Consider the following 26,340-nt stretch of genomic DNA (forward strand, 5'->3'; position numbering starts at 1 on the left):
ATCATTCTCCATAGCTATCTTAAAACTAATGGAATTATGATCACTGGTCCCAAAGTGATCCCTCACTAATACTTCTGTCACCTGCCCTTCCTTATTTCCCAAGAGGAGGTCAAGTTTTGCCCCCTCTCTTGTCGGGCCATCCACATACTGAATGAGAAATTCCTCCTGAATACACTCAACAAATTTATCGCCATCCAAGCCCCTAATGCTATGGCTGTCCCAGTCAATGTTGGGAAAGTTAAAGTCCCCTACTATTACCACCCTATTTTTCTTGCAGCTGTCTGTAATCTCCTTACATATTTGCTCCTCAATTTCCCGTTGACTATTTGGGGGTCTGTAGTACAATCCTATCAAAGTGATCTCTCCCTTCTTATTTTTCAGTTCTACCCATATAGACTCAGTGGGCGAACCCTCGGATATATCCCCTCTCACTACTGCCGTGATGTTCTCCCTAATCAAGAACGCAACTCCCCCTCCTCTTACCTCCTGCTCTATCTTTCCTATAGCATCTGTACCACTGAATGGACATAAGGTCAGGAGTGACTCAGGTAATGGTTTACGGTCACTGCACTGCACGCTCCATCCCAGGTCCCTGGTGGTGCCAGGAAGGATCCCCGAGCTATGTCAGAGTGTAATGTCAAATTAACTTGAAATCTATACGGAATATCTCATCAGTGATAGGTGCAAACCATTACACCTGTGTCATCAAAAAGCAACAAGGACACATAAAGTTACAGCAAGGCTCTTTTAATGTTGTGCTTTCCCCCCACCCCCCTTATTTTCTTTAAACCAAACTACAGTACATACTTAAAATAAGGCATGACACAGTTTGGAAATTTAAAAATTTATAAACTATCCTAAATTCCTGAACAGAAAACACCATGTGTAAGAGTGTGGTTTTTAATTAAGAATACAATGGATCACATTCCCATCAGTCCAAAGGCAAATACAGATACTTCTGAGCTTTCACAATGTAAATATCCTGGAGTCCCTAAGCATGCAAAAAAAAACTGCTCTACCTGATTGGACTAGTTTGTAGCAGTGACTGTCTTCTTGTCAATGCAGCAACTTCTTCATAGCAGAAACAATGTTTACTGGCACCACACAAAGTTTTACCATAAAAGGCTAGAAATGGACAAGAAAATGAACATTTATAAAATATAAGAATAAAAAATATATACAGTGATAAAAGGCTAAGAACACAACTCGTTAAGCAATACAAATGAAAGATTAAAATTACTTGCTGTGTACACTTCAGTTTTTTCTTGGTTACTCTGGGCATCGTGGGTGAAGAGAGAACTCTGGTAGCTCCCGTCATGCACTCTGGTCACACATTTTTTTCACATACACACAAGAGTGCAGGTCCAAGCACACATCTCTGTGACCATTTTATTTATATCTTGCCTGTCAAGTAGCTCTACAAAATCAAACTTTTTTTTAAGCACAAAACAATAATTGGAAAAAAGGTAAGAAATATGCAACCAGCTTAAATGGTAATTAAAAGAAAAATTCAAGTTGTTTTTAACCACAGCATGCCAAATCATTCTTTGCACAAACTCTGGTAATGATGATTTACCTGTTTTCATTGTAAAATACAGTAAATTAAGCATCTTCAGCAACAAAAACATATACTCTATACTTGTATGATCTACATAAAACATATTTACAATGGGTATTTGGCATATGTGTAATCATCTATACTATCAGCTTTTTGTTCTGAAGTGTAAATGCATTCCGATTAGTATTCACATACTTGGGAAAATTCTTTTCAAAACTGGTGGCAATCCATAGTATCATATATTTAGGTTTGTTTTGAATCTTATTCTTTCTTTTTCTTTGTGTGTGTTTTCCATTTTGGTTCATTTGTGCTGATCGTTCCTGAATCGCCAAAAATATATCAGAGGAAAACCTTTCCACAATCGTGTTAGATGAACCATTCCTTTTTGCTCTCATCAATGGTTTCTGTGAAGTTGGGATCATTGTTCATTATAGCTGCGTCGGCATTCTCGGCGGACTCAGCCCCCTTGGCCTCGTTGGTGTGGTAGCTTCCTTTGTGGCGAAACATGTAACGGATCAAGAAGACTAATGTGCAAAGGATGGTGAAGATTACGACTGCAATAACACCTGACAGAGAAAAATAAACATAATTAGTCAAGTGCTTAAACAGTGAGATCAAGGTGATAGATTGACTGGCTCCATGGAATTATTTTTATGTTAAGATTTCTTTTCTTTGGAAATCTACACTTTCCCCCAATTTTTCCTGAAGAGATTGACTCCTGGAAGAGGTACGGCTCCAAAGGCACTGGTTGTCTTCCAGTACCTTGTACAAGTGGTCATTATTTATGTGTCATCAGGTTGCTAACTGAGTCACTATGGGGTGAGGTTGCTTTAAATCAGTGTTGTCCAATACATTAGCTACTAGCCACCTGAGGCTAATTGAGAATCCAGATGCAGCAAATTGCATTTTTGATTAGTAAATCAAAAGTGAATAATAGACACCGTCATTGGGCATGTGATCTCATTACTCATTTGCACAGGATACACACATGTACTTTAACCTATATGTGTGTTTGTTGGTAAAATGGTAAGACGAAAAACAGAGTCTCTGTTTTTTCTCATCGTTGTGTGCACTTTACTTCCATGGTTATTGCTTATCTTCTAAAATTATGTGTAACATGGGTGAAAACACAAGACTTCAACACCATGCAAACGTTGAATGGAGAGGGGATCCGTCATCGTGGTCAGCTCGACCAATAACTGCTCCAGGCCAGCAGAAGAAAGCAAGCTCAACCAATAACGAGCAGCTCCAACGGGGCACCTCATGGCAAAAGCAAAGCAGCATCCACATTCTGGGTGGACAGCAAGGTGGGTGTGGGGGGGGTGGGGGTCTAGTGCATCTTATGTGAGTCAACATTCTCAGCAATAACTCTGATGAAGTCAAAGTACCATTTGCAACTGTTGGATAAAAACCTAGAAGCTGCATTAAGATGTGCTGTGTCTGATAAATTCATGCCAGAATTCCAAACTTTAGTGAAAGTGAAAATTTGCGAAGCTTTCCACTGAATGGTGGTAGATGTTTGTTAAGTAATTGTGCACATTTACAATCCAGATCAATAGCTATTCGTGATCTGACATGTTCCTTTACTGCTCGTAAGTTATCAAGAGGAAGTTATTCACTGCAATTATTGCTTCTTTTTCAGTGAAATCTTTTTTTTAAAGGAATTATTTGCATTCATTGGTTGAATAAAAATGTGCTTAACATACAAAGAAAAGAATACTTTGCACATGCTGTGGCAGCTTGGCAATAAAATGTATTTGCATACTAACACCCAACACCACTGAGTGTTAAGATACAGGTGCAGATCTACAATTCTTCACTTAGCAAATTATCAAACTCAGCCAGGCCATCAAGGTCCTTCCCTTTAGGAAGGATGGAAGGAAAAACAAAGAATGCTGCTGCTCTCAGCTACCTCTCCGCAGCTGCATAACACTGGAAGCAAGTTGCTCGGATGCTCTGGTAGTGCAGAATGAAACCAAAAAATAAAGACAAAAAAGCTTGAAAACTATTTTTGGAATGAAAAGGATACTTCTCAAAAAAAACTTGCTTTTGCACAATTTTTCTTAAAGCAACCAGTTTTTCTCAGCTAATTTATGAGCAGAAAGTTGGGGTTCCGAGGATATATTTGTCTTAGCTGCACTTTCTGCTTCAGGCTGGTGGTGGTGCTCTTTGAAAGTTGAACTGATTTAACTGGCAGAAAAACATGCATATGAGCTTGCAATAATTGTTTTACTGGTGCAGTGCAGTGATATCAGGCTCCTATTCCACTGATCATTGAAGTGAAGCAGGAATTTAATGTTATTTTTAATTCAAATTTCAATAAAGGAAATTGTACTAAATCTTTATTCGTAAATAAATAAACACTTTAACAATAAAATGGTGTGATTAACATGGCAATAGAGGAATAGTTTAAAGGCACATTAAAAATGCTGCAACTTTGTAATAAAAATATTTACAAGGTTTTAGAGGCAGTTTTGTGTATTATAAATTGGCTTTTGAAGCTTTATTGTGTCTATTAAGGGTCCAGGTTTGCGATTGTTACATGATAACATATTGCATTATTAGCATATGTAACAAATAGATGTCAACCTGGCCATGGTGGGAATTACCTTCGATCTGTTTGAATTATTTTCATTTGAAGTTCATAACGACATAAATGGTTTTGATCTACAAGATATATTTTGGATTCCAACTCAAGTTTGAAACATTTTCAACTGATTTATTAGCCCCTATTTTAAACGCTATTATACCCCATAAATGTGTCAGAGCGGAAAATCAAAAGCTATAGTCCTAAAAGGAGCCCGCTAAGTCATTGGAAAGCTTACTGTATGTGAGGTATTTACAGGATTTCAGCATAACAGAAATTGATGAAAATAGAAGAAAAAGGAGTTCCTCCAATATCTCTGGCAGTTACAAGACAACCAAGTACAAACTGCAGAGTACCATGTCTGTAGTCAAGTGAAGATAATGTTAATGATGGCATTTGGTTTGGTTGCACCCCAGCTGCAATATTTCATGGTGCACGACGAAAAAAGGCCTGCACCTGCCCATATGCCACAAATCATATCTACAGGCCCTAGCACACCCATCTGACATCGCCCATCAGGAATTGCCTCCACATGAGCCAGTTGTAGATCTGTGCCATCTGCTGCAAATTGTCCTGCAGTTAACCTGCACTGCAGAGGGTACTGCCAGTGACAGTCAAGACCATTTCCTCCTCAACCTTTTTCTGCCATCAGCTGCCAGCATATGGCAATGCTGCCCTCTGGGAAGGGTGCCCTAGAATGCCAAAAGGGGAAATTTTCCTCGCAACCACCTCATGCAGTAGCACTTTAATTACATCAGCTATCAAACAATAGGTGCTGTGCTGCTCCATCACTTACCCATGGACTCGAGTTTGTTGTCTTCATGTCAATTGTAAGGGGAATAGACAGGCGTTTCTGCGGCCGCAACCGAGACTCCAGGATGGTGTGTTGCCTCCCTGGTGCAAGGATCAAGGATGTCTCGGAGCGGCTACAGAACATTTTGGAGGGGGAGGGCGAACAGCCAGCTGTCGTGGTGCACATAGGCACCAACGATATAGGTAAAAAAGGGGATGAGGTCCTAAAAGCAGAATATAGGGAGTTAGGAGGTAAATTAAAAAATAGGACCTCAAAGGTAGTAATCTCAGGATTGCTGCCAGTGCCACGTGCTAGTCAGAGTAGAAATAGGAGGATATTTCAAATGAATACGTGGCTAGAGGAATGGTGCAAGGGGGAGGGATTCAAATTCCTGGGACACTGGAAACGGTTCTGGGGGAGGTGGGACCAGTACAAACCGGATGGTCTGCACCTGGGCAGGGCCGGGACTGCTGTCCTAGGAGGAGTGTTTGCTAGTGCTGTTGGGGAGGGTTTAAACTAAAGTGGCAGGGGGTTGGGAACCTGAGCAGGGAGAGAGAGGAAAGCGTAACAGGAAGGGACAGAAGGTATGGAGTAATAGGTAAAGTGTTAAAAAAGGAAAAAGCAGGAACTAAGCGTCACAAAACAGATTTGAAAGTTCTTTATCTGAATGCACGTAGCATTCGTAATAAAATGGACGAGTTAACGGCACAAATAACTACGTATGGGTATGATCTTGTGGCCATTACAGAAACATGGCTGCAGGGTGACGACGACTGGGAATTAAATATGCCAGGGTATTTAACAATCAGGAAGGACAGGCAGGAAGGAAGGGGAGGTGGGGTGGCTATGTTAATAAAGGAAGGAATCACTGTAATACAGAGAAATGATATTGGGACAAAGCATCAAGATAATGAAACAGTTTGGGTGGAGATAAGGAATAATAAGGGAAAAAAAACATTAGTGGGCGTAGTATATAGGCCTCCTAATAGTTGCAACTCTGCTGGAAGAAGTATTAATCAGGAGATAGTCGGGGCATGTAATAAGGGAACAGCCATAATTATGGGGGATTTTAATTATCATATTAACTGGACAAATCAAATTGGGCAGAGCAGCCTTGAGGACGAGTTCATTGAGTGCATCAGGGATGGATTTCTTGAGCAGTATGTAACTGATCCTACAAGGGGGCAGGCAACCTTGGACCTGGTCCTGTGTAATGAGTCAGGATTAATTAATAATGTCCTAGTTAAGGATCCCCTTGGAACGAGCGACCACAACATGGTTGAATTCCATATCCAATTAGAGGGTGAGAAGGTTGATTCTCAAACAAGCGTACTGAGCTTGAATAAAGGAGACTATGATGGTATGAGAGCGGAATTGATTAAAGTGGACTGGGAAAATAGATTAAAGGGTAAGACGGTACATGAGCAGTGGTGTTCATTTAGGGAGTTATTTTACAACTTTCAAAATAAATATATTCCACTGAGGAAAAAAGGGTGTAAAAGAAATGACAGCCACCCGTGGCTAAGTAAAGAAATCAAGGATAGTATCCGACTAAAAACAAGGACATATAAGGTAGCCAAACTTAGTGGGAGGATAGAAGATTGGGAATTCTTCAAAAGACAGCAAAAAGTAACTAAAGGATTGATTAAGAAAGGGAAGTTAGATTATGAAAAGAAATTAGCAAAAAATATAAAAACAGATAGCAAGAGTTTCTATAGTTATATAAAAAGAAAAAGGGTGGCTAAGGCAAACATAGGTCCCTTAGAGGATGAGACCGGGAAATTAATGGTGGGAAACATGGAGATGGCAAAAATGCTGAACAAATATTTTGTTTCAGTCTTTACAGTAGAGGACACTAAGAATATCCCAACACTGGACAAACAGGGGACTCTCGGGGGGGAGGAGCTAAATACGATTAAAATCACTCAGGAGATGGTACTCAGTAAAATAATGGGACTCAAGGCGGATAAATCCCCTGGACCTGATGGCTTCCATCCTAGGGTCTTGAGGGAAGTGGCAGTAGGGATTGTGGATGCTTTGGTGATAGTTTTCCAAAATTCCCTGGACTCAGGAGAGGTCCCGGCAGATTGGAAAACTGCTAATGTAACACCGTTATTTAAAAAGGGTAGTAGGCAGAAGGCTGGAAATTATAGGCCAGTTAGCTTAACATCTGTGGTGGGTAAAATTTTGGAGTCTATTATTAAGGAGACAGTAACGGAACATTTAGATAAGCATAATTTAATAGGACAAAGTCAGCATGGCTTTATGAAGGGGAAGTCATGTCTGACAAATTTGCTTGAGTTCTTCGAGGATATAACGTATAGGGTGGATAAAGGGGAACCAGTGGACATAGTGTATTTAGACTTCCAGAAGGCATTCGACAAGGTGCCACATAAAAGATTATTACTTAAGATAAAAAATCACGGGATTGGGGGTAATATTCTGGCATGGGTGGAGGATTGGTTATCGAACAGGAAGCAGAGAGTTGGGATAAATGGTTCATTTTCGGACTGGCAACCAGTAACCAGTGGTGTTCCACAGGGGTCGGTGCTGGGTCCCCAACTCTTTACAATCTATATTAACGATTTGGAGGAGGGGACCGAGTGCAACATATCAAAATTTGCAGATGATACAAAGATGGGAGGGAAAGTAGAGAGTGAGGAGGACATAAAAAACCTGCAAGGGGATATAGACAGGCTGGGTGAGTGGGCGGAGATTTGGCAGATGCAATATAATATTGGAAAATGTGAGGTTATGCACTTTGGCAGGAAAAATCAGAGAGCAAGTTATTTTCTTAATGGCGAGAGACTGGAAAGTACTGCAGTAAGTGCAAGAAAATCAAAAAGTTGGTATGCAGGTGCAGCAGGTGATCAAGAAAGCCAACGGAATGTTGGCTTTTATTGCTAGGGGGATAGAATATAAAAACAAGGAGGTATTGCTGCAGTTATATAAGGTATTGGTGAGACCGCACCTGGAATACTGCATACAGTTTTGGTGTCCATACTTAAGAAAAGACATACTTGCTCTCGAGGCAGTACAAAGAAGGTTCACTCGGTTAATCCCGGGGATGAGGGGGCGGACATATGAGGAGAGGTTGAGTAGATTGGGACTCTACTCATTGGAGTTCAGAAGAATGAGAGGCGATCTTATTGAGACATATAAGATTGTGAAGGGTCTTGATCGGGTGGATGCAGTAAGGATGTTCCCAAAGATGGGTGAAACTAGAACTAGGGGGCATAATCTTAGAATAAGGGGCTGCTCTTTCAAAACTGAGATGAGGAGAAACTTCTTCACTCAGAGGGTGGTCGGTCTGTGGAATTTGCTGCCCCAGGAAGCTGTGGAAGCTACATCATTAAATAAATTTAAAACAGAAATAGACAGTTTCCTAGAAGTAAAGGGAATTAGGGGTTATGGGGAGTGGGCAGGAAATTGGACATGAAGCTGAGTTCGGATCGGTCAATGCCCTGTGGGTGGCGGAGAGGGCCCAGGGGCTATGTGGCCGGGTCCTGCTCCGACTTCTTGTGTTCTTTAGATTTGTGGTTGGGATCAGATCAGCCATGATCTTATTGAATGGCGGAGCAGGCTCGAGGGGCCGATTGGCCTACTCCTGCTCCAATTTCTTATGTTCTTATGTTCTTATCTTGCCATCCACTTGTGACCCACACAGCCTTTGTAAAGGCTAAATGGAGAATAGTTGAATAATTTACAGCTTTATGAAAGGCTAAATTTTTAACTGCCGTTTAAGCATCCATTTATCTTTAAATGTCTGTATCCCTTGTTTAAAATGTCTGTTTATCTTTTAGTCTTCAGTTCTGGAACATCAAAACCTTTTCTCTATACAGGTAGCCTGTTGTATGTTTTCAGCATTTTCTGTTTTTATCACTTGGATATCTGTCACTGTGTATATCAACTGAAAACATGTGAAGACTATTTCTCTGCTTACATGACAAGATGGCACATTATATAAGGGATACAGATTCAAACTGGAGGGAAGCTTGGAAATCACAAGCCCTTGACTCACCTGGGGGTGGCTACCTGGGCAACCTGGCAAAATTAAAGAATAGAAGGAATTGGAAAAATAACTTAGAAGCTACACATGTCTTGAAGGATGCACTTGGCTTGAGGAGATATCAAAGGCTGCACAGGTAAGGAGCAGGAACATGCTTCCATTAATGACAGCTTTATAACATCTGAATGGTGGCAGTGCAGTGAAATTGGGCAGCTATGTCTGGCTCCTGTTCTTCTTCAGTGTGAAAGTAGATGCAAGTGCTGGCTATACTGACCAATATGTCAGACACTTATTTGATACATGTGACCAGATGCAGCAGTGTGCCTCTGGAATAAGGTGGTGGCATGAATGTTAAAGACGGCAGTGATGGTAACTATTGCATTGCAGGTTGGCTGCAGATGTCCAAGCAACTGGCTTCCTGGAGTCTGTGGATGCAGTTATCGTTACTCATTGGCAATTAGGTGTGCTAAGTCCTACAAATATGGTTGGTGGCATAATGGAAGATGTAACCAACGCTGTTCAGGTGCCTAATGATCTCTCTGGTATGCCTTCTTTCACCTTGTATCATTTCAACTACCAAATACTTCTATTTAGACCAAATCTACACCAATCCTCCATTACTTTTACCTTCACCCTTAATGATAAACTCTACACTTAGATGTCTTGTGGCTCCTGAGCTCCTGTCAAAGTTGGTACTGAAGAGCTCTTTTTCATCTTTCCTCTATTTTCATCTGTACTTGTTCTTCTGAAGTCCTGTAAATGCTAGTTACAGTTTGCGCTCCAGTGACTCAGTGGACAATAAGCGACTAATTTTTTTCAGACATTTAAAAAAAATTCACTATGTGAATAAATAAAATTTGGCCCCAAATAAATGTTTTAGAATCATTAAAAATAAAAAGGTAATACTAACAAAGTACTGTAAAAATTGGAAGAAGGCTTACAAAACCTGCTCTTTAGGAGCTTCCCTTGCCCTCAATCAAAATGGGCTTTGAAGCCAAATAGTGAAGTCCCAATGCAAAAGCCAGGAAATTGCCATACATTTATTTTAATATTTTTTGCATGAATTCTGGGACCTTAATGAGGCTGTGTCATGAACTGTGTGGCAGCAATTTAGTGCACAAAATACAGCCAGCCAGACAATTATAGGCAAAAAGAACCGGGCAAGGAATATGCCTCAGGCCTGCTCGTTCAATTCCTTCGCGCCCAATCTGCCCATGATCGTAAAATCTAGCCTCATATCCTTTTTCCAATTATTCATCACTAACCTTGCTATCATTTCCCTAAAACTACCAGTCTCCTGACATTGTTATTCCCTCTTACCTATCATCCCAAAAACTCATAGCTGGGCTGCATATTACATTAATGTTCTATCCCTATGTATTTTTATCCTATTTATATCAAGATTCTCCCAATTTCAAATGCACTTACAAGCTCTGTAATAGATTCAACAGTACTTGACTGTCTCCATGCAGTTTAACTGATCTAGTTATTAAGTAGCATTTTAACTGTACTAGCCAGAGGCTTGTGCCCCGAGGGTGCGCGATTTGCTGAGTGTTTCCCCTGTGGAGCTTCCTGCTACCTAATGCCCGTTTAAGACCATATTTACCCAGCATTCCTTGCTACATAACGTTCAACAACTTCTATTTCCCAGAAAGTAAAATGGCTCCTTTAGAAAATGAAGTTCATAAAAGTTGACATCTAGGAACCAAATAATTCAGCTGCTTGAGCAGATATGGAGAAACATTCGACAAGGTCTGATCCCTTGCACTGAAGTGAAAAACAAAAGTGGGGGTGCTTGCCAGCTCACTTTGAGAACAAAAACTCAACATATTTTTAAAAATAAAACAAAATAACTTTTTATTTTAAAATGTGCATCTGATGGGGAAGAAATGCTCTTTAAACTGGTAAAGTCTGTTTTAATATTGACATTTTTGCGGCAAAATTAAAGTGCAAACGGAGAAAGGATTCCTGGTACTGCTTGAGCTACTAATGTGATGGCTATGAAAATCTCATATTCTACTGATTTTTATGATTCAATGTTAAAACCATTAAATCATTTCACTGAATGTTATATATAATTATAAAGTGGTAAGGAAGTGCCCGTCCTCTTTCCCAATTGAATGTCATATTTAGGCATACCAAGTTTTGAACCGTACTCACCTCCATGAAATTTTGAGAACAAGGTTGGGATCCAACTCGAGAGAACACTCAGATCTCAGATGATCACGAATGATGCAGGTTCATCTCGGCAACTGTTATCTCACACAAAGTTGATTTTTATGTTGTTCAGTTTAACCCATTAAAGGGGAGCCCCTATTTCCAACAATTTGTTTCATACGCTATGATTTTCTGAGTTCATACTCTGCCACTTACCACCAATAATTGCCGAATTTCGATTAACTCCATCTGTGATGGTGCTTTCTTCATTGTAGGGAAACTCTGCACTAGCTGAAAATGAAAAGAAACTCAATGTCAGAAATCTAATAACTAATGTCTGGTTAATTGGATTGAACTTCTGCAAAGGCAAAGTGAAAATGAGTTATTAGGAGGCGGTAACTCCCAGGAGTGGAAGAGCTTACGCAGGAAGTTTCTGAACTTTAAAAACAAGAGATACATTTGTTGGTTAATTAAACATCTCAGACATTGGCAGCATCTCTGTAAAGAAATTAACAAAAGGGGTTGGTGCCAACTGACATGGTGTAAAAATTCTGGCAGGATTCTTCTGTGCTGTTGACTTCTATAGGTACCATCAAAACACTAGAGTTCTTAAATACAATGTACATTATCAAGTGCATCCCTTACCATGTAAACATGTTTTACAAACCTGTTTCTTTTTGCAAAGCACAATAATATTCTGATCAGCACGGCTCATTTGATCGCACCCTCATCTTTGAATCAAAAGCTTCTCGTTGAAGCCCTTGCTTGATTATTTTTGGGCAAGTAATCTAGGCTGACACTTTAGAGCAAGTACTGTGGGAGTTCTGCATTGTTGGAGGTGCCATCCTTTAAATACAATTTAAATGGAATTCCCATCAGCCGGTTTGGTGGTTCAGGCAGATGTTAAAGATCCCATGGCACTATTTGAAGAAGAGCAGTGAGTTTCCCCAGGATCCTGCCCAACATGCCTTCCTCAACAGACACCACCAAAATAGGCTAACCTCAATAAACACCAACAAAAATAGATTAACTAATCATTCGTCTCATTGTTGTTTGTGGGATCATGGCTGTGTGCAGAATGGCGACTGTATTAAGAATCACTACACTTTGTAGTGATTCATTGCACATGAAGTGTTTGAGATGTTTGAGATACAGGAGAAGGCATTATGTAAATACAAGTTATTTCTATGCCACAAAGATTATTCCTGCAAATAAACCATATGGACTGAGTGAAGAAGAAGTATTGCACCTGTACTGATGCTCAATACCAAGAAAAAGATAATGGAGTAGAATTTCTGTGTGGCTTCTCCTGATCGTCCACCATAACTTTGATGGAAGATCCGTGGAAACTGGAAAAATGGTGTAAATGTTGGGGTTTCGCCAATTCTACCACCAAAGGTACGGCAACGACCAGGAGAAGTCCCGTGGAATTTAACGGCAAATATCTTTTATTTCTTTATTCCAACATTTTGAATACCAAATTGTGTACAATGACATATGTTCCTTAATTTCCAAGGTACGTTATCTCCCATTCTTTACACAGAATTAGACAGAAATACATAGAAGTTGTACCACAGAAGCAGTCCATTTGGCCCAATCAGTCCCATATTGGCGTTTATCCTCCACACGAGCAGCAATTATAATCCCATGTGCCTGTGCCCTGACCCCGTATCCCTTTATCTGCCTTTCTTTCAACCACTTATTTCACCTATTCTTGAATGTTGAGATGATCTCTGCTTCAGTCACTGCTGCATTCCAATCTGACAGTGCATTACATAGCCTCAAAGACTTTTGTGTAAAAAAGTTTCTTCTGCTCTCTATCCTAAATCTCGTATATTTAATCTTCTATCTATGCTCCCTTGTTCTAAACTCCTTAATTACTGGAAGAGGTCTGTTTCTATCTACTCTGCCCCACCCTATCATAATTCTAAACACTTCTATCAAATCACCCCATAATCTCCTCTGGTCTGATGAAAATAGCCACCATTTTTCCAAGTCCCTCTTTGTATTTGTATTTCCACATACTGGGCAGCATTTTAGTGGATCTGCACTTTACCCTTTCTATTGCCTCAACATTGTTCCTATAGTGTGGAGTCCAAAACTGCACACAGTACTCCAACCATGGTTCTTACTAAGGAGTTATATAGATTTACCATTGTATCGCAACTTTTATATTGTATACCTCACGCCATAAAACCCAATACTCCATTAGCTTTTTTTAATGGCGTATCCACTTGTGAACTTGAATCCCCAAATCCCTCTGTTCTTTCACATCAACCAACCTTCCCCATTCAAAATATAAGTATTACTTTTATTTTTTTAAACCAAATATACCACTCACATTACTGACACTGAATTCCACATGCCACATTTTTGCCCATTCCACCATCTTATCAATATCCCCTTGCAGCTTCCTTTGGTCCATGTTTTGGCTGAAGAGTAGACATGCAAGATTTCTGCTTCCACCATTCTGTCAACGTGCTCTTTGGCCAGTTGCATAATAACATCCAGTGCTGCCACCTCCTTTCAGAAGATGCTGCAGCCTCTATTTGGCCTGGCTCTGATAAGGAATTGAGCAGCATGATGGAAACCAAACTATGTCCTCCCACTTGAGGGAACTGAGTATTTGCACTTCCACTGCTTCTCATCCTGAAATAGTTAAGGTTAGTTCTAACACTACGTGGTGAATCCTCATTTACTGGTAAGCGTGGTTTCATGTAGGCACACTGAGGTGTGCACCAAAATCAAGCCGACCCAAGGCAAAATATGCATTGCTGAGAATGTGCTTCACAGGAACAATGGTGTGCTTCATTGCTCAATTGCGACTGTTAAATGGGGTCTTTTAGAAGTTACTGAGGCACCAACAAAAACGCACAATAATTATGATCTAGTCTCTGCCAGAAACTTCCAAAAAGAACATCTAAAATACTCTGCATGTAATGTATCGCACTTGACAGGGAGCATGGGTCTGACTCCATATTTTTATCTTGTATTGGGATGACCTTGCCTCATGTTGTGTTGACTGGCTGAAGTCATGTTTAAAAATTCCTTCTAAGTGCAGGCCTCTGTCTTGAAGTCAATGAGTTTCAATCTCTTCCATACTGCCACCAAATCAAGCAAGACAAAGATAACTCTACCAGGTGAATAGCCTTAAATATCCACATACACATCACTAAGCCAAAGATTTGGTAAAGTTGTGCCGCCAAACAACAGCACAGTGCCATCTAGAATACAGCTTAGACGCATTAACAGATTTTCCCTGATGAATATAGATGATACTGTATGCAGCCCACTAAGGGATTGGATGGCACAGTGGGATAATGTACTATCCTTTGGGGCCTAGGTTCATTGCCAACTTAGACTGATGGGATGAGAGCCTGCTAGTATGTGCAGAAATAGTGCAATATTAAGTGAGATGGCAGCCAGCAGGGAGTTTGCACTACAGGCAAACATGCACTAGAACTAGTTTGAGAATGGCTAGATATTTTGTGTAGGACCCTTACAGCCTGCAATAGGGGTGCTCTTTGAGGTGCACTGTGGTGGGCAGAGGAAACTTTACGTTGTATGTGGCCATGCAATAGCTGACCAGGTAGCCGTTGGAGCTGACACTGGTGGTGGGTTCAAATTCTCCCATCTGCTAAATTTTTTCCAACGAGAAAAGTTGCGATAGTCACAGTGACATGAAATATTTTGAATCACCCAGAACTGGCAACAAATTTTAATAAATAATTCAGGTACTGCTATATGAAGTGCAAAAGTACACTACAGCACCACACATGGATTGGTAGGACATTCTTGTGGTGTTGGGTTAGGTGGATGGTGAGAAATCTGAAGTTAGATTGGGTAACTCTTGTGCACATCATAATGCTAAGATCAAAAGCTGCATTATCAGATTTTCGGTTCGGACCCAAAATGGGCGTGATATCGGTGCACGCGCCCAAGACCAGAGTCCAAATGTGCAAACCATTTTCAGGTTCAGGACTCATTTAAATTTTACCAACAAGCTGCGGGCACCAAATGGCACTCCGCTGCAGCTTGCTGATTTTGTGCCGAGGAAAATCGGCCTGTTTGTGTATGGAGGGAGGCGAGAACGGGCTGGCAGCAAGCCAGGAAGATTTTTATGGGGCGAGGAGGAGCACAAATGCTCCTCCTGGCCTCACAAAAAACTTAAAGAACAAGTTATCTTTTTGGAGTGGCCTCCAGCAGTAAGGGACCACTAGTTAGGCCTTTTAATGGTTGGAAAAAGCAGAACACACATACACATCGCATGCTCCACCCAGTTCTCCATGAAAATTGCAATCGGTGTGCTACAATAGGCATAGGACCCTGATTTGCAAATTTAAACGGCCTCCTGCCTGTTTTGGGTGGGAGTGCTGGGCGTCCACTTCAAGGCTTGAGTGAAACTTGAATCAGGCGGGCAAATGGGTGTCCAAGGTCTCCACCATATTTCACTCTGCCTGTTTTTCAGGCGAGAAAGAGGCAGCTGGCAGTTAGGAGCATAAGAACACACGTGGACCATTCAGCCCCTCGAGCCTGTTCTGCCATTCAATTAGATCACGGCTGATCTCTATTCAGTTGGTATTCTCTCCATGTTACCGAACCATTTGTCAGGGAAGGAATAGTTTTTAAGTGAGTCAGACTTCCGATAGGTGTTCTGCATGGGACAGCAATCAAATACTTTCACCTGAAATACAATAATAATTCAATTTTACCATTAGTGCATGTGAGAGGGAAAGGGGCCATTACTTGTGTAGGATGGAATGTACTTCTCTAGCTATCTTTAAAGGAAATAAATTATGGAAGCAAATAAAAGAGAAAAAATAACTTCATCTCACAAAAAAGATTTTATTTTCTCTCTTGCCTCCATAACCTGGATTTAAGAGAAAAACTCAAAGAATTCAGTTGAGTTTTACACAGCATTCATTCCATTAAAAAATTCCAACTACTAAATTCATTGTAAGCACATTGTATTTGGTAACTTAATCTGTGCTCAATTATTGCAACTCCACCAAGAAAGCTCACAGAACAAATCAAAATAATTTGAGCAATAATGAAAATTAACTCATAGGCTAATTATCTGATCGAACCATTTGTTAAAATGACAGGCAGCTAGTTGCATGCAAACTGAAACTAAATGAACCATTACAAGTAGTAGAAAGCCTGTCTATAAAACATTGATTATGCTAATACAATAAAAGCATATTAAAGCACCACGGAATCCAATGAACAAGTGTAACAGCAGAACTGATTCTGAATTCCTACTTGAATGCCTATGATTTTATTTTTTTTGCTTTTGGGACAATGATGACACCGTCAAGGCAGAATGTATGACCCACCCCTAGCTGCCCACATTGTGGGACTGATGTTACATGAAGGCCAGACTGGGTAGGGATGACGTGGTGCGGGGGGGGCGGGTGGCGGGCAGGTTCCCTTTCCCAGAGGTTGGATTTTTACAAGAATCCAGAAGCTTTTTTTAAAAAAAAGGTTATTTTTCCCCAGAGCTAGCCCACAAATCACAAGATTTATTGAATTGAATTCACAACTTGGAATGGTGGGATTTGAACTCATGAGGCTCGATTTTCGCACCACCGAGCGGGTGTGTTCATGGCGGGGGGGGGGGGGGGGGCTGTGAAAATCGGGGATTCCCGGGGCGGGTCCGGAGCCCGGCTCCAACCCGCCCACTTCCGGGTTCTCCAGTGACGCGCTGACATGCGCGCGCAGCCCCCACATGTGGGACTCCAGCCGGCAATTAAAGCCAGCGGGGTGCCACTTAAAGTAATTATTTAGGTGTTTCAGGTCGTTTACAGGCCTGATTAACATGATATTTTAGGAGGGGTGGGATTTTCCAAACAACTGGGTCTGTTTCCTGTACTGGGGGAAACACTCCCAGTTCAAATGGACGTGTTGCAGCCATCAGCCTGTGGCAGCTGCAAAGGTCCATTTGACAGGTGGGGGGGTGGGGGAGACCCTCACTCATTGCAGGAGGCCACTCTGTCACTTTGGATAAAGTTTGGCCTCCACCACCCTCCTCCTGATAAGAAAATTCACCAACTTGCACACTTACCCCGGTGTCCAGACACATTTACTTGCGGACCCCGTCAAATGTACATCTTCCGGATGGGGGCCGCCGTAGCTGCAGTCATGACCTCCTCGGAGGACGAACAGCATCACCAGCCTCGCCGGCCACGCCTTCCACCTCTGACACGTGGAGCCCCACAACACAATGCTGTGACACATCCACCTGCACAGCAGGAGGGAGGGCAATGGCAGAGAGAGATGCGTCGCAGAAGGCACTACCCTCGCCACAGGGTCAGCTTCCTGGACCTCTCTGAGCAGCAGGGCACACGGAGGCTCAGAGTCACTCGACATGTAGTCGTGGACATCTGCAGCCTCCTTCATGCCGAGCTGCTCCCGGCTGGCCCGAGCACCATCTTCTTGCCTGTCGCTGTCAAAGTCACCACTGCCCTCAACAACTTCTCCTCCGCATCCTTCCAGGGTACCACCGGGGACATCGCCCACGTCTCTCAGTCGTCTGCACAAAAGAGCCCTGCAAATACACCTACACCCACTCTGCAGTGACACAATGGGTGGCATCAGTTGTGGGTCTTCATAGTGATCCTCAGGAAAGGGCATTATTGCACAAACCAGACAAGGTTCGCAAAGATGTGGCAGTAGTGGTGACAATATAATATGTTATGTGAGTTGATCAGAAATTAAATATAAGTAAAAACCATGACAAACCCTCAAACACCCTTGTGCATCCCCTTCATGCTCATGATACGTTTGCCTTACGCTTCCTACTGCACATATGTGATGCATGCCCTGTGGCTGCAGCACAGGTAGTGGCAGGTTGAGTGAGGCTGACCGTGAAAGAGATGCATGAGAGGGTGAGTATGAGATAGAGCCATGAGATTGTATGAGGATTGGGTTGAGTAGAGGGATGAGTACTGGCGAGGTGAGTAAGTGCAGGTAAGATGAGGATGAGCTTTGAGTGGGTGTGAGGGGTGATGTGACAGAGTAGTGTTGGCAGTGCAGAAGGAGATGTGGGGTGGGGGCGGTGATGTGGCTGACGGAGTGTAGGGGAATGGGTAAGTGTACTCACTTTGGCTGACCTACTTAAGTGATTAAAGCGCCTCCTGCACTGTATGCAGGTGCGTGATATGTTGGTGGTGCTGGTGACCTCCTCTGCTACCTCGAGCCAGGCCTTCTTGGTGGCAGAGGCAGGCCGCTTCCTCCCGCTCCTCCTCACCCCATCCAATAATACCTGGAGTGAGGCATCATTAAACCTGGGAGCAGCCTCCCCCCTGGGCCTGCTCCATGCTGTAATTTTTCCTATTTTCTGCAGCATCAGTCAGTGGAGGACTGCCCCTTTAAATAGGGCTCCTCCAGCTGACAGACCTTGCTGCGCATGCGCAGTCCGCCCATTGCACAGCTTTCCAGCCCGAAACCCGGAAGCACAGGTAAGTGGCTCCAATTTGCCTGCGATTGCGTGCGCAGCACCCTGATTTCACTGGGCACGTTACCCACGCGCCCAGTCGACCCCCTGCTGTGAACCTGCCGCCCTCCTAATATTGGGCCCATGATCTCTGGGTTGCTGGTCCTGTACCATAAACACTAGGCAACGTACCCCTATTACTGCTGAATTTCCAGTGACACTGCTCATGGAGAGTCAGCAGAAACAATCTCTCTACTACCTGTGTTTGTCATCTTGTTGCCAGTTCTTCCTGTGTCTGTTCTGTTTCACTTATGCATTTCTATCTCATTTGCTTTCTTTTTTTCTCTTTCTTTTCTTGTTTTTTGATCTTGTTTCTGGTTTTTCTGTTTTCTGTTGTTTTCTTTTATCATTTGAGGTGAGAGGTGGGTGTATGGGTGGAGTGGCATGGTTTAAGAATTTGCCAGTTCCCAGTTTACTGACGGGAATTGGCAAAGAGAGCAGTGTGAATTGGGGCTGGGGTCAAGGCTGGACAGAAGTTGCAGTGAAGAGAGTGGCATGGCTGCGGGCAGGTGTTAGGGCAATGGTGGCAAGTGGGAGGAGGAGTTGGGAAGGAAAGTGGTAGAGGTTGGGGCCAGGGCTGGAATCTTGGCAGCAAGAGGTGGGAGCGGACAGGTTGAGGGATGGTGATGGTGGAGAACTGCGAAGGGGTCGGGAGAACATTGCTAGTGCAAGGCTGGGTGAGGGAGTGGACTGTGCAATAACTGGGGCCAAGAGCAGGTGGGTAAGGTTGAGTGAGGTCAGCAGGGATTGTGAGGTGCTACAATGCTCTATTAACTAAGCCACTATGTGTCACTACATCTCATCCCACCCATCCCCTTTCACAATGCTAACTAAAGCTGGCTCCCAGCACCAAGTTACGAATCACAATTTGTTTTTAAAAGTGTTTAAACGATAGTGCTATAGCTGCTATAAAAACAAATTGCTGGTAGGCAGCTTTATGTTATGAACTTGCAAAGAGGAGCAGGGCAGAAACCTGCGTATAGTTTTTGCTAAATTCTTTTGAACAGATACTCTCAAAACAAAGATTCTGGCTTCATTTTTCGCAACAAAAATTCACTCCAGTTTTAAGATTAAGAAAACATGGCAAAGTCCGAAGAGAAAAGAGAAACAGGCTGTTGGCTCTTAAAATTAATTTCTGCTTTTCTACAGTACCTAGCTAGCTTGGATATAAACTAGTGCAGATTACGTGGAATTGACAGAAGCTGAGGCATATGACATTGCAATATCATTACAGCCTCATTTGCACGAGCGCACTCGAAACTGGGCAGCTGCCATCCCCTGGAAAATATAGCGAAAAATGGGACAAGCACCAAGTGGGCGGAATTCTGTGAAAACTGAATGCGGGATGGATCAAGAAGTAATGGTTAGGTGATTTCAAACTTGGGTTTTAAAAGTCCACTAATTGTAGGAAAATAGGAAGATGAACACCGAAGACCCAAAAGATGATAATATTGTTTTACTATGCCTGAATTACCATTACACACGAATGCCTTGTATAACTAAGAATTTTTCTTCTCATTAATCCTGGCCACTGCATTTTGATGGCAAAATGGATGGTCTGGGTCTGAATATCTAGATTATTGACTTCTCCCTCCTCAATAAAGCAAGTTATGCATCCTATTTAGAGGAAATCAATTAACAGAATTTTCAACAAAGTAATGTCAATATTCCTCAAGTCAATGATCAGTCTCTTACAACCTTTTTTAACGATTCATCTCAATCGCTGTTCAATCTTTCTCATCTTTACGGCATTTTCTTTTATCTTTTCATGTTCTCCAGTAGCTGGAAGAGAAGGGGACTTGACAGAACTTCAGATAACAATGTCACTCTTTTGCTGAGTTGAGAGTAGATGTAATTTTCAGCACTAATTAGATTGATTCTCTGCTTTAACACAAGATAAGATGATCGGTGGGACAGCTATGAAGTGCCGAAGCGCTCTGGATACTGGCTGGTAAATCTTGTTGCATTCATATCAGACATGAACAATTTTCATTTGGGACCAAGGAAGCTTGCTTCAAAATGTCTAGCTTCCTTTTACGAGGACTAGGATGAAGGGAATGGATAAACTCTAATACTGCAGATCTCAATTGGTGACCCATTTTCCTTGCATGCTACAAAATCTGTGCAGCAGTACATGGTAACACAACTTTCTTCACTGGTATACTTTTATAGGGCTTAGTACAAATGAATCCAGATTAGGACAGTCTGTCAACCTGACCTGGTTCTCAAAATGATTTTAGAACAAGGTCACCAGCCTGAAGGAGTCTTCAGCTGAGAGCTTTAATGCATCTTAATTAACCAATATATCTCCATAAAGACAAGAGATTCAGCCCCAGGGCATCATTACATCTTTCCGACTGGCTAGCAGAGTCTGGAATTCATGGAGACTTAGGAACAGTCGAAATGCTGACCTGCTCAGATGCAGGTGGGCAGATAACCTGTTCCCAGGGGTCTATTAATGCTTTTTAAAAAATAGAAATGATTTTTTTTTACCAGAAACCACTGTGGGTAACACAACTGCTTAAAATGCTGTCACTTTTGATATGGGGAGTAGGTTAAGGGCCAGAAAAAAGATTTTGTGGCAGCATATTTTGGAGCCATAAAAAACCAAAAAAGCAGGTGCAAAATATTGTTTCTGTTACTGTAAAAGAAAGCAGTTAAGAAGCTTGGAAAAAAACCTTTGATTTCAATTAGAAAAAAAATAGGAATGGCCAATTATTTTAAAAAATGCAAGTGACGACTGCTATTTTTCTAACCTCAGTTGTTCAATGGAATATTCCTTTAAATCCCTCCACACTTTTCACCGTTTCTGTTATGGTATGTCCTGATTCAACTTTTGAAAGAGTTTGGTTATATTGCACATGTTCATATATGCTGCTAAATCAAGTCACTGATCTCTCACAGTGAATGCTGCTAGCGAACAGTAGCAATGTGAACAGGCGGAGAAAATTTGGTGAAAATGACAGAGAAAGCTCTTCAAATATTTACTGTTCCAAGTATAATTTACATGGTTCCTGGGGGAACAATGTGGTACAATTAGATAGACATTAGACTTTCACCTGTGCAACCTTTCACTAAATGGAAAGAAAATCTGGTGGACTCTGTAATAGGGGAGTGATCCTCCCAGCCCAATTTTCCTCACTGTCCAGGCAGTAAAGTAAAAAAATATACCCATATTTATTAGAAGGTTAATATTAAAGTTAAAAGTGCAGCAAAAAATACTTTTTATTCCAGATGCTGCCACCTCATACCTGAGCCAAAATGCCAGGGATCTGTTGCAGCTGGCACTGGTGGAATGGTTAAAGGGGATGCTCCACAATTGGATTCAACAAATTCTCCTTGGACACTGACTGGAGAGGAGGCGCTGGGCTTCAGTGCAGCCTTGAGCGGTGCAATCTGGTTAAACTGAACTCGTGACAGGCAGCCGACAAATCCTGGAGTATTATACTTCTGTACCTCCTGGTCAATGTTTCCAATTTCTGCAACAACAACAAAGAAAACCTGTTAAAATAAGCATTAAGTATCAGATTTTATCTGAAAACGGACACTGTGCTGTAGTAGACGTGATATCTATTAGTGAGCTGCCTAAAAAGGTAATAATTTTCAAAACAAGTATTCATGATCTAATAGGTAATTTCATTCAGCAAGGGGAAAAAGTTGCAATTTGAATACAAATGGAATGATTATAATACCCTGATTGCCATTATTACAATAATGGCCTAGTCATACAGGAACAGTTAAGAAAATCAAAGCCTAGATTTCTCTTCGAGTTGCACCAGCATCCAGGCATGACACAAGTGAACAGAGGAGGAAAAAAATCTTTTGGAGTTGTTTGCTCTGTCGTTTCTGTGATTTTCTGCTGTGACATGGGATGTGCAATACAACCGCCCATATATGTTCAGGTGTACAGTATTTTGTTGATATGTAAATGATGGAAATATTTCATCCAATGTATTTTCTGTCATTTGCACCATTGGGACACTGGGTGCCAGGGTCACATGTTTGTCCCTGGTGTTGTTATGCCAGCAGAGGGGTGATATTTAATTTTTTTTAACACCGGAAAGGCTAGGACAATCAATTGCACAACCCAAGTTTCAAGAAAAAATACTTCCCAAGGCTTGCTCCCTTTTATAATGGCACAGAAGCCTTTGGCAATACTACACTTTGAGGCATACCATGACTAATCTCTCAGCTCCCTCCAGGCGGACTCATTGGCAGAGGCCAAAAAGCTAAAAAAAATTCAAATAACCTGAAACAAAGGAAAGGAACCAGGGTCAGGGGGTTGTGGTGGCTGGTAGTCCTATCCTGCAGAAGGTGTGCAGGGATTCCTGAACTCATAAGACAGGATAGAACACAATAAATCAGAAATTCATCTTTTTTGGTTAATTTTTTTGGTTTCCATAATTTACAAATATTGAATTTGTAAAGGAGTCACATATGTCACTTACTGAAGTTTAAAATTAGAATTGTACAGATATTATCTTCAACAGACCACATGACCCATAACATTGCAATTGTGTTTTGGCAAAAGGACTCTTAATTAAATAAAGCATATTAAACGAGTTGGCCTCAGATGTACCTAAAAAAAACAATAGAAGCAGATACAAATTCTCCAACAGGTAGTTTTATGTAAATGCATGCTACAAATATCAAATTACTTTTTCTTTGATGGAATATTGTGTCTAGTGGCAAGGCCAAATGTAGTTCATCACTTACCCAGGTTAGAGTGATGGCCTTTAGAGATCTGTCATGAACTAATAGCCCATAATGGGGGAATGTGACAAGCACATTTTTGTCATTGCACCAGCAGATAACCTCTGTCACAAACATCTTGTTTGAACAAGTCATTAAAGTGCAAATTACTCTATTTTATAGAAAAAAATCTAAAGGGATGATCATTATCAAAATTTCCATTTATACAGGCAATACAAGACTCGAACCAAATGACAACAGATCATTAGTCGAAACACAGATCTTCCCGTCCACGCATTTATTTCTGGAGTGCTGCCTGGAACAAGATTTGTCCCAAACTGCCTGTGATTTAAAGGGAGCATGACATCATTTGTTTGCAAACAACCTGTGCCCCAAAGAAAATGAACAGCTGGGGGCCAATTTTCTTTCGCTGGTGTAAATCCGTTCTAAATGGTTAAGAACTGGTGCAAATTTCACCTGTATTTTGTTGTAACAGAGCCTGAAAATGCAATGGGTGGGGCTAGGGAACAGGATGGTTGAGGAACAGTTAGTTAGGAGGGGTTGCAGGGTAAACAAGATGAGGATATGGACAAGGGAGGTTTTTGTTGGGAAAGGAGAGGAGGGTGAGGCGGAAATGGAGTTCAGGATCATTAATTAAACAGAACCTAATTTTAACAAAATGGCATTGCAGGGCAAAGGCACAAATACTTTACCCTATGAGCAGTTCACCAGTTTTGGTTTCCATATTAAAACTACAACAGGGACTGATGTGGAATAAAGTGATGGACTGTTTTCTATAATGTGCTCTGGATCTGGAAGCACAACCTAAAACCTATCCATTAGACACTGGACATTACAGATTAAGAAATGGATGTTTCACATTACAGTGAATTATGACATTATAAAGGAGAAAAGTATCATTTTCCAGTTCCTTCTCTTCATGGGCATGGAAAGTAAAATGCGAGGGGGTGGATCAGCCTTGGCGTGTAAAAGATTAGGGTTAGCACAGTACCCTTTCATCTCCGCTACGTGGAGTTGAACCCAGCCCAGACTGGTGAACTGGAAGTCTCTCTATTCTGGTGTAAGTAAGGGTCATGCATGAAATGAGTTTGGGCATGGCCCAAAGCAAAATACTGCTTAAAATTCAGCACAAATTCAAAGTCTTACTCAGAGCAGCCACAAGACTACAATGGCTGGTGATGGAAATGGAAAATTCAGTCTGGTAGAGAAAAAGGTGCTGTACTCAAGTCAGGGATTAAGGCACATTGTTGGGGTAGAGTACAGACTGGCTGTCAATCGGAGGGGAGAGCAGCCAGGGAGCGGATGCCAGCTGTTAAGTCTTAGATGGAGGTGGGGGGGTGGAAATCGCAGTGGGGTGGGGGGGGGGTCGGAGATTGCGGGAGGAGGGGTTCGAAGATCGCGGTGGGGGGGGTTCGGAGATCGCGGGGGGGGCCTAAAATCTTGGAGGGGTTGGCCGAAGCCTTTGTGGGGGCGGGCGAAATCATGGGGGGAGGGTGGAAATCACGGGGGGAGGGCGGAAATCACGGGGAGAGGGCGGAAATCACGGGGGGAGGGTGGAAATCACGGGGAGAGGGCGGAAATCACAGGGAGAGGGCGGAAATCACGGGGGGGAGGAAATCAATCATGGGGGGTGGAAATCAATCACGGGCATGGGCGGAAATCAATCACGGGGGGGAATCAATCATGGAGTGGACGGCAATCAATCACGGGGGGGGAGCAGAAATCAATCACGGGGGGACAGAAATCAATCATGGTGGGGGCAGAAATCAATCACGGGGGGACAGAAATCAATCACGGGGGGACAGAAATCAATCACGGGGGGACAGAAATCAATCACGGGGGGGGCAGAAATCAATCACGGGGGGGGGCAGAAATCAATCATGGTGGGGGCAGAAATCAATCACGGGGGGACAGAAATCAATCACGGGGGGACAGAAATCAATCACGGGGGGACAGAAATTAATCACGGGGGGACAGAAATCAATCACGGGGGGACAGAAATCAATCACGGAGGGGGGGGCAGAAATCAATCATGGTGGGGGCAGAAATCAATCACGGGGGGACAGAAATCAATCACGGGGTGGGGGGGCGGAAATCAATCATGGTGGGGGCAGAAATCAATCACGGGGGGACAGAAATCAATCACGGGGGGACAGAAATCAATCACGGGGGGGGGGGGGGCGGAAATCAATCATGGGGGGGGGGGGCAGGAAGGCCGATCGCGTGTGTGGGATCGCGGCACATAGGCTTGTTGGGCCTGAAGGAAACACTTCTGCTCCTCCTGGCCCACAAGCAGTGCAATAAAGGCATTTACCTGTTGATCTGGGCCTTCTTGCCTCCTCTCATGTGTCGAGAACCCGAAGGCCCGGAAATCCCAGCCCCCAGGGGTTAAAAAAAATCTATTAAAATGGAGTTCCGCAGCCTCTTTAAAAGATTTTACTGACGGACTCGCCTCCTGAGAATGGGTTGGTCCCCCGCCCCTCGTCCCGCCTCCGTTAAAACCGGAAGTGGGCGGGTTGGAGGCGAGTTAGAGTCAGGTTTTACTTTTTTACCATTCACCTGCAATTAGGAAAAAGCCTTACTGCTGCGATATTTGAAACCAAGGGAATTAAATACATTTTTAAAATGTACTTTATCTTTAGATTCTTGATATCTATATATTCTGCTCAGCTTTTAATTTGATTTACAATTTTCCTGCGAAGTATGCCCTTTTACTTTTATTTCCCCCTCCCCAGTTTTCTCTCTGCCCCTCCTGAACGTGGTAACTGAGGCTGAAGTGTGGTTCTATGGGCATTATGTGTACTCCAGTACCTCGTCAAGTGACCATTCGTCATGTGAGAGTCCAGGTAGTGCTGCCAGGCTATCTGATTGGGCGGGGGTGGCAATCACAGTTAAGGCTGATTCTGTGCCGCTCGATATCCATATAGATGATATTTTTAGCAGCAGTCACTGGATAGTGATCACAAGTAGGATCTTGGTTGATTTTGTCCCCCCAAACTTAGCACAGGGAATTCAACTGCAGCCCCCA

At 42.4% G+C, this 26,340-nt stretch overlaps 1 protein-coding gene across 2 annotated transcripts in view; it reads right to left on the reverse strand.

Moving 5' to 3' along the window:
- Nucleotides 1–747: 747 nt before the first annotated feature.
- The window catches only part of cntnap2a (contactin associated protein 2a), a 1,620,024-nt gene continuing 1,594,431 nt past the window's right edge, over nt 748–26,340 (reverse strand). For both annotated transcript variants that reach the window (XM_068005678.1, XM_068005683.1), the window contains exons 22-24: nt 21,851–22,078; nt 11,321–11,395; nt 748–2,124 (exon numbers count right to left, since the gene is read on the reverse strand). In XM_068005678.1, coding sequence (XP_067861779.1) covers nt 1,925–2,124; nt 11,321–11,395; nt 21,851–22,078 — 503 coding nt within the window. In that variant the 3' untranslated portion in view covers nt 748–1,924. The remainder of the gene's footprint in view (nt 2,125–11,320; nt 11,396–21,850; nt 22,079–26,340) is intronic.

The sequence above is a fragment of the Heptranchias perlo genome, chromosome 2, assembly GCF_035084215.1.
Source record: "Heptranchias perlo isolate sHepPer1 chromosome 2, sHepPer1.hap1, whole genome shotgun sequence".
NCBI lineage: Eukaryota > Metazoa > Chordata > Chondrichthyes > Hexanchiformes > Hexanchidae > Heptranchias > Heptranchias perlo.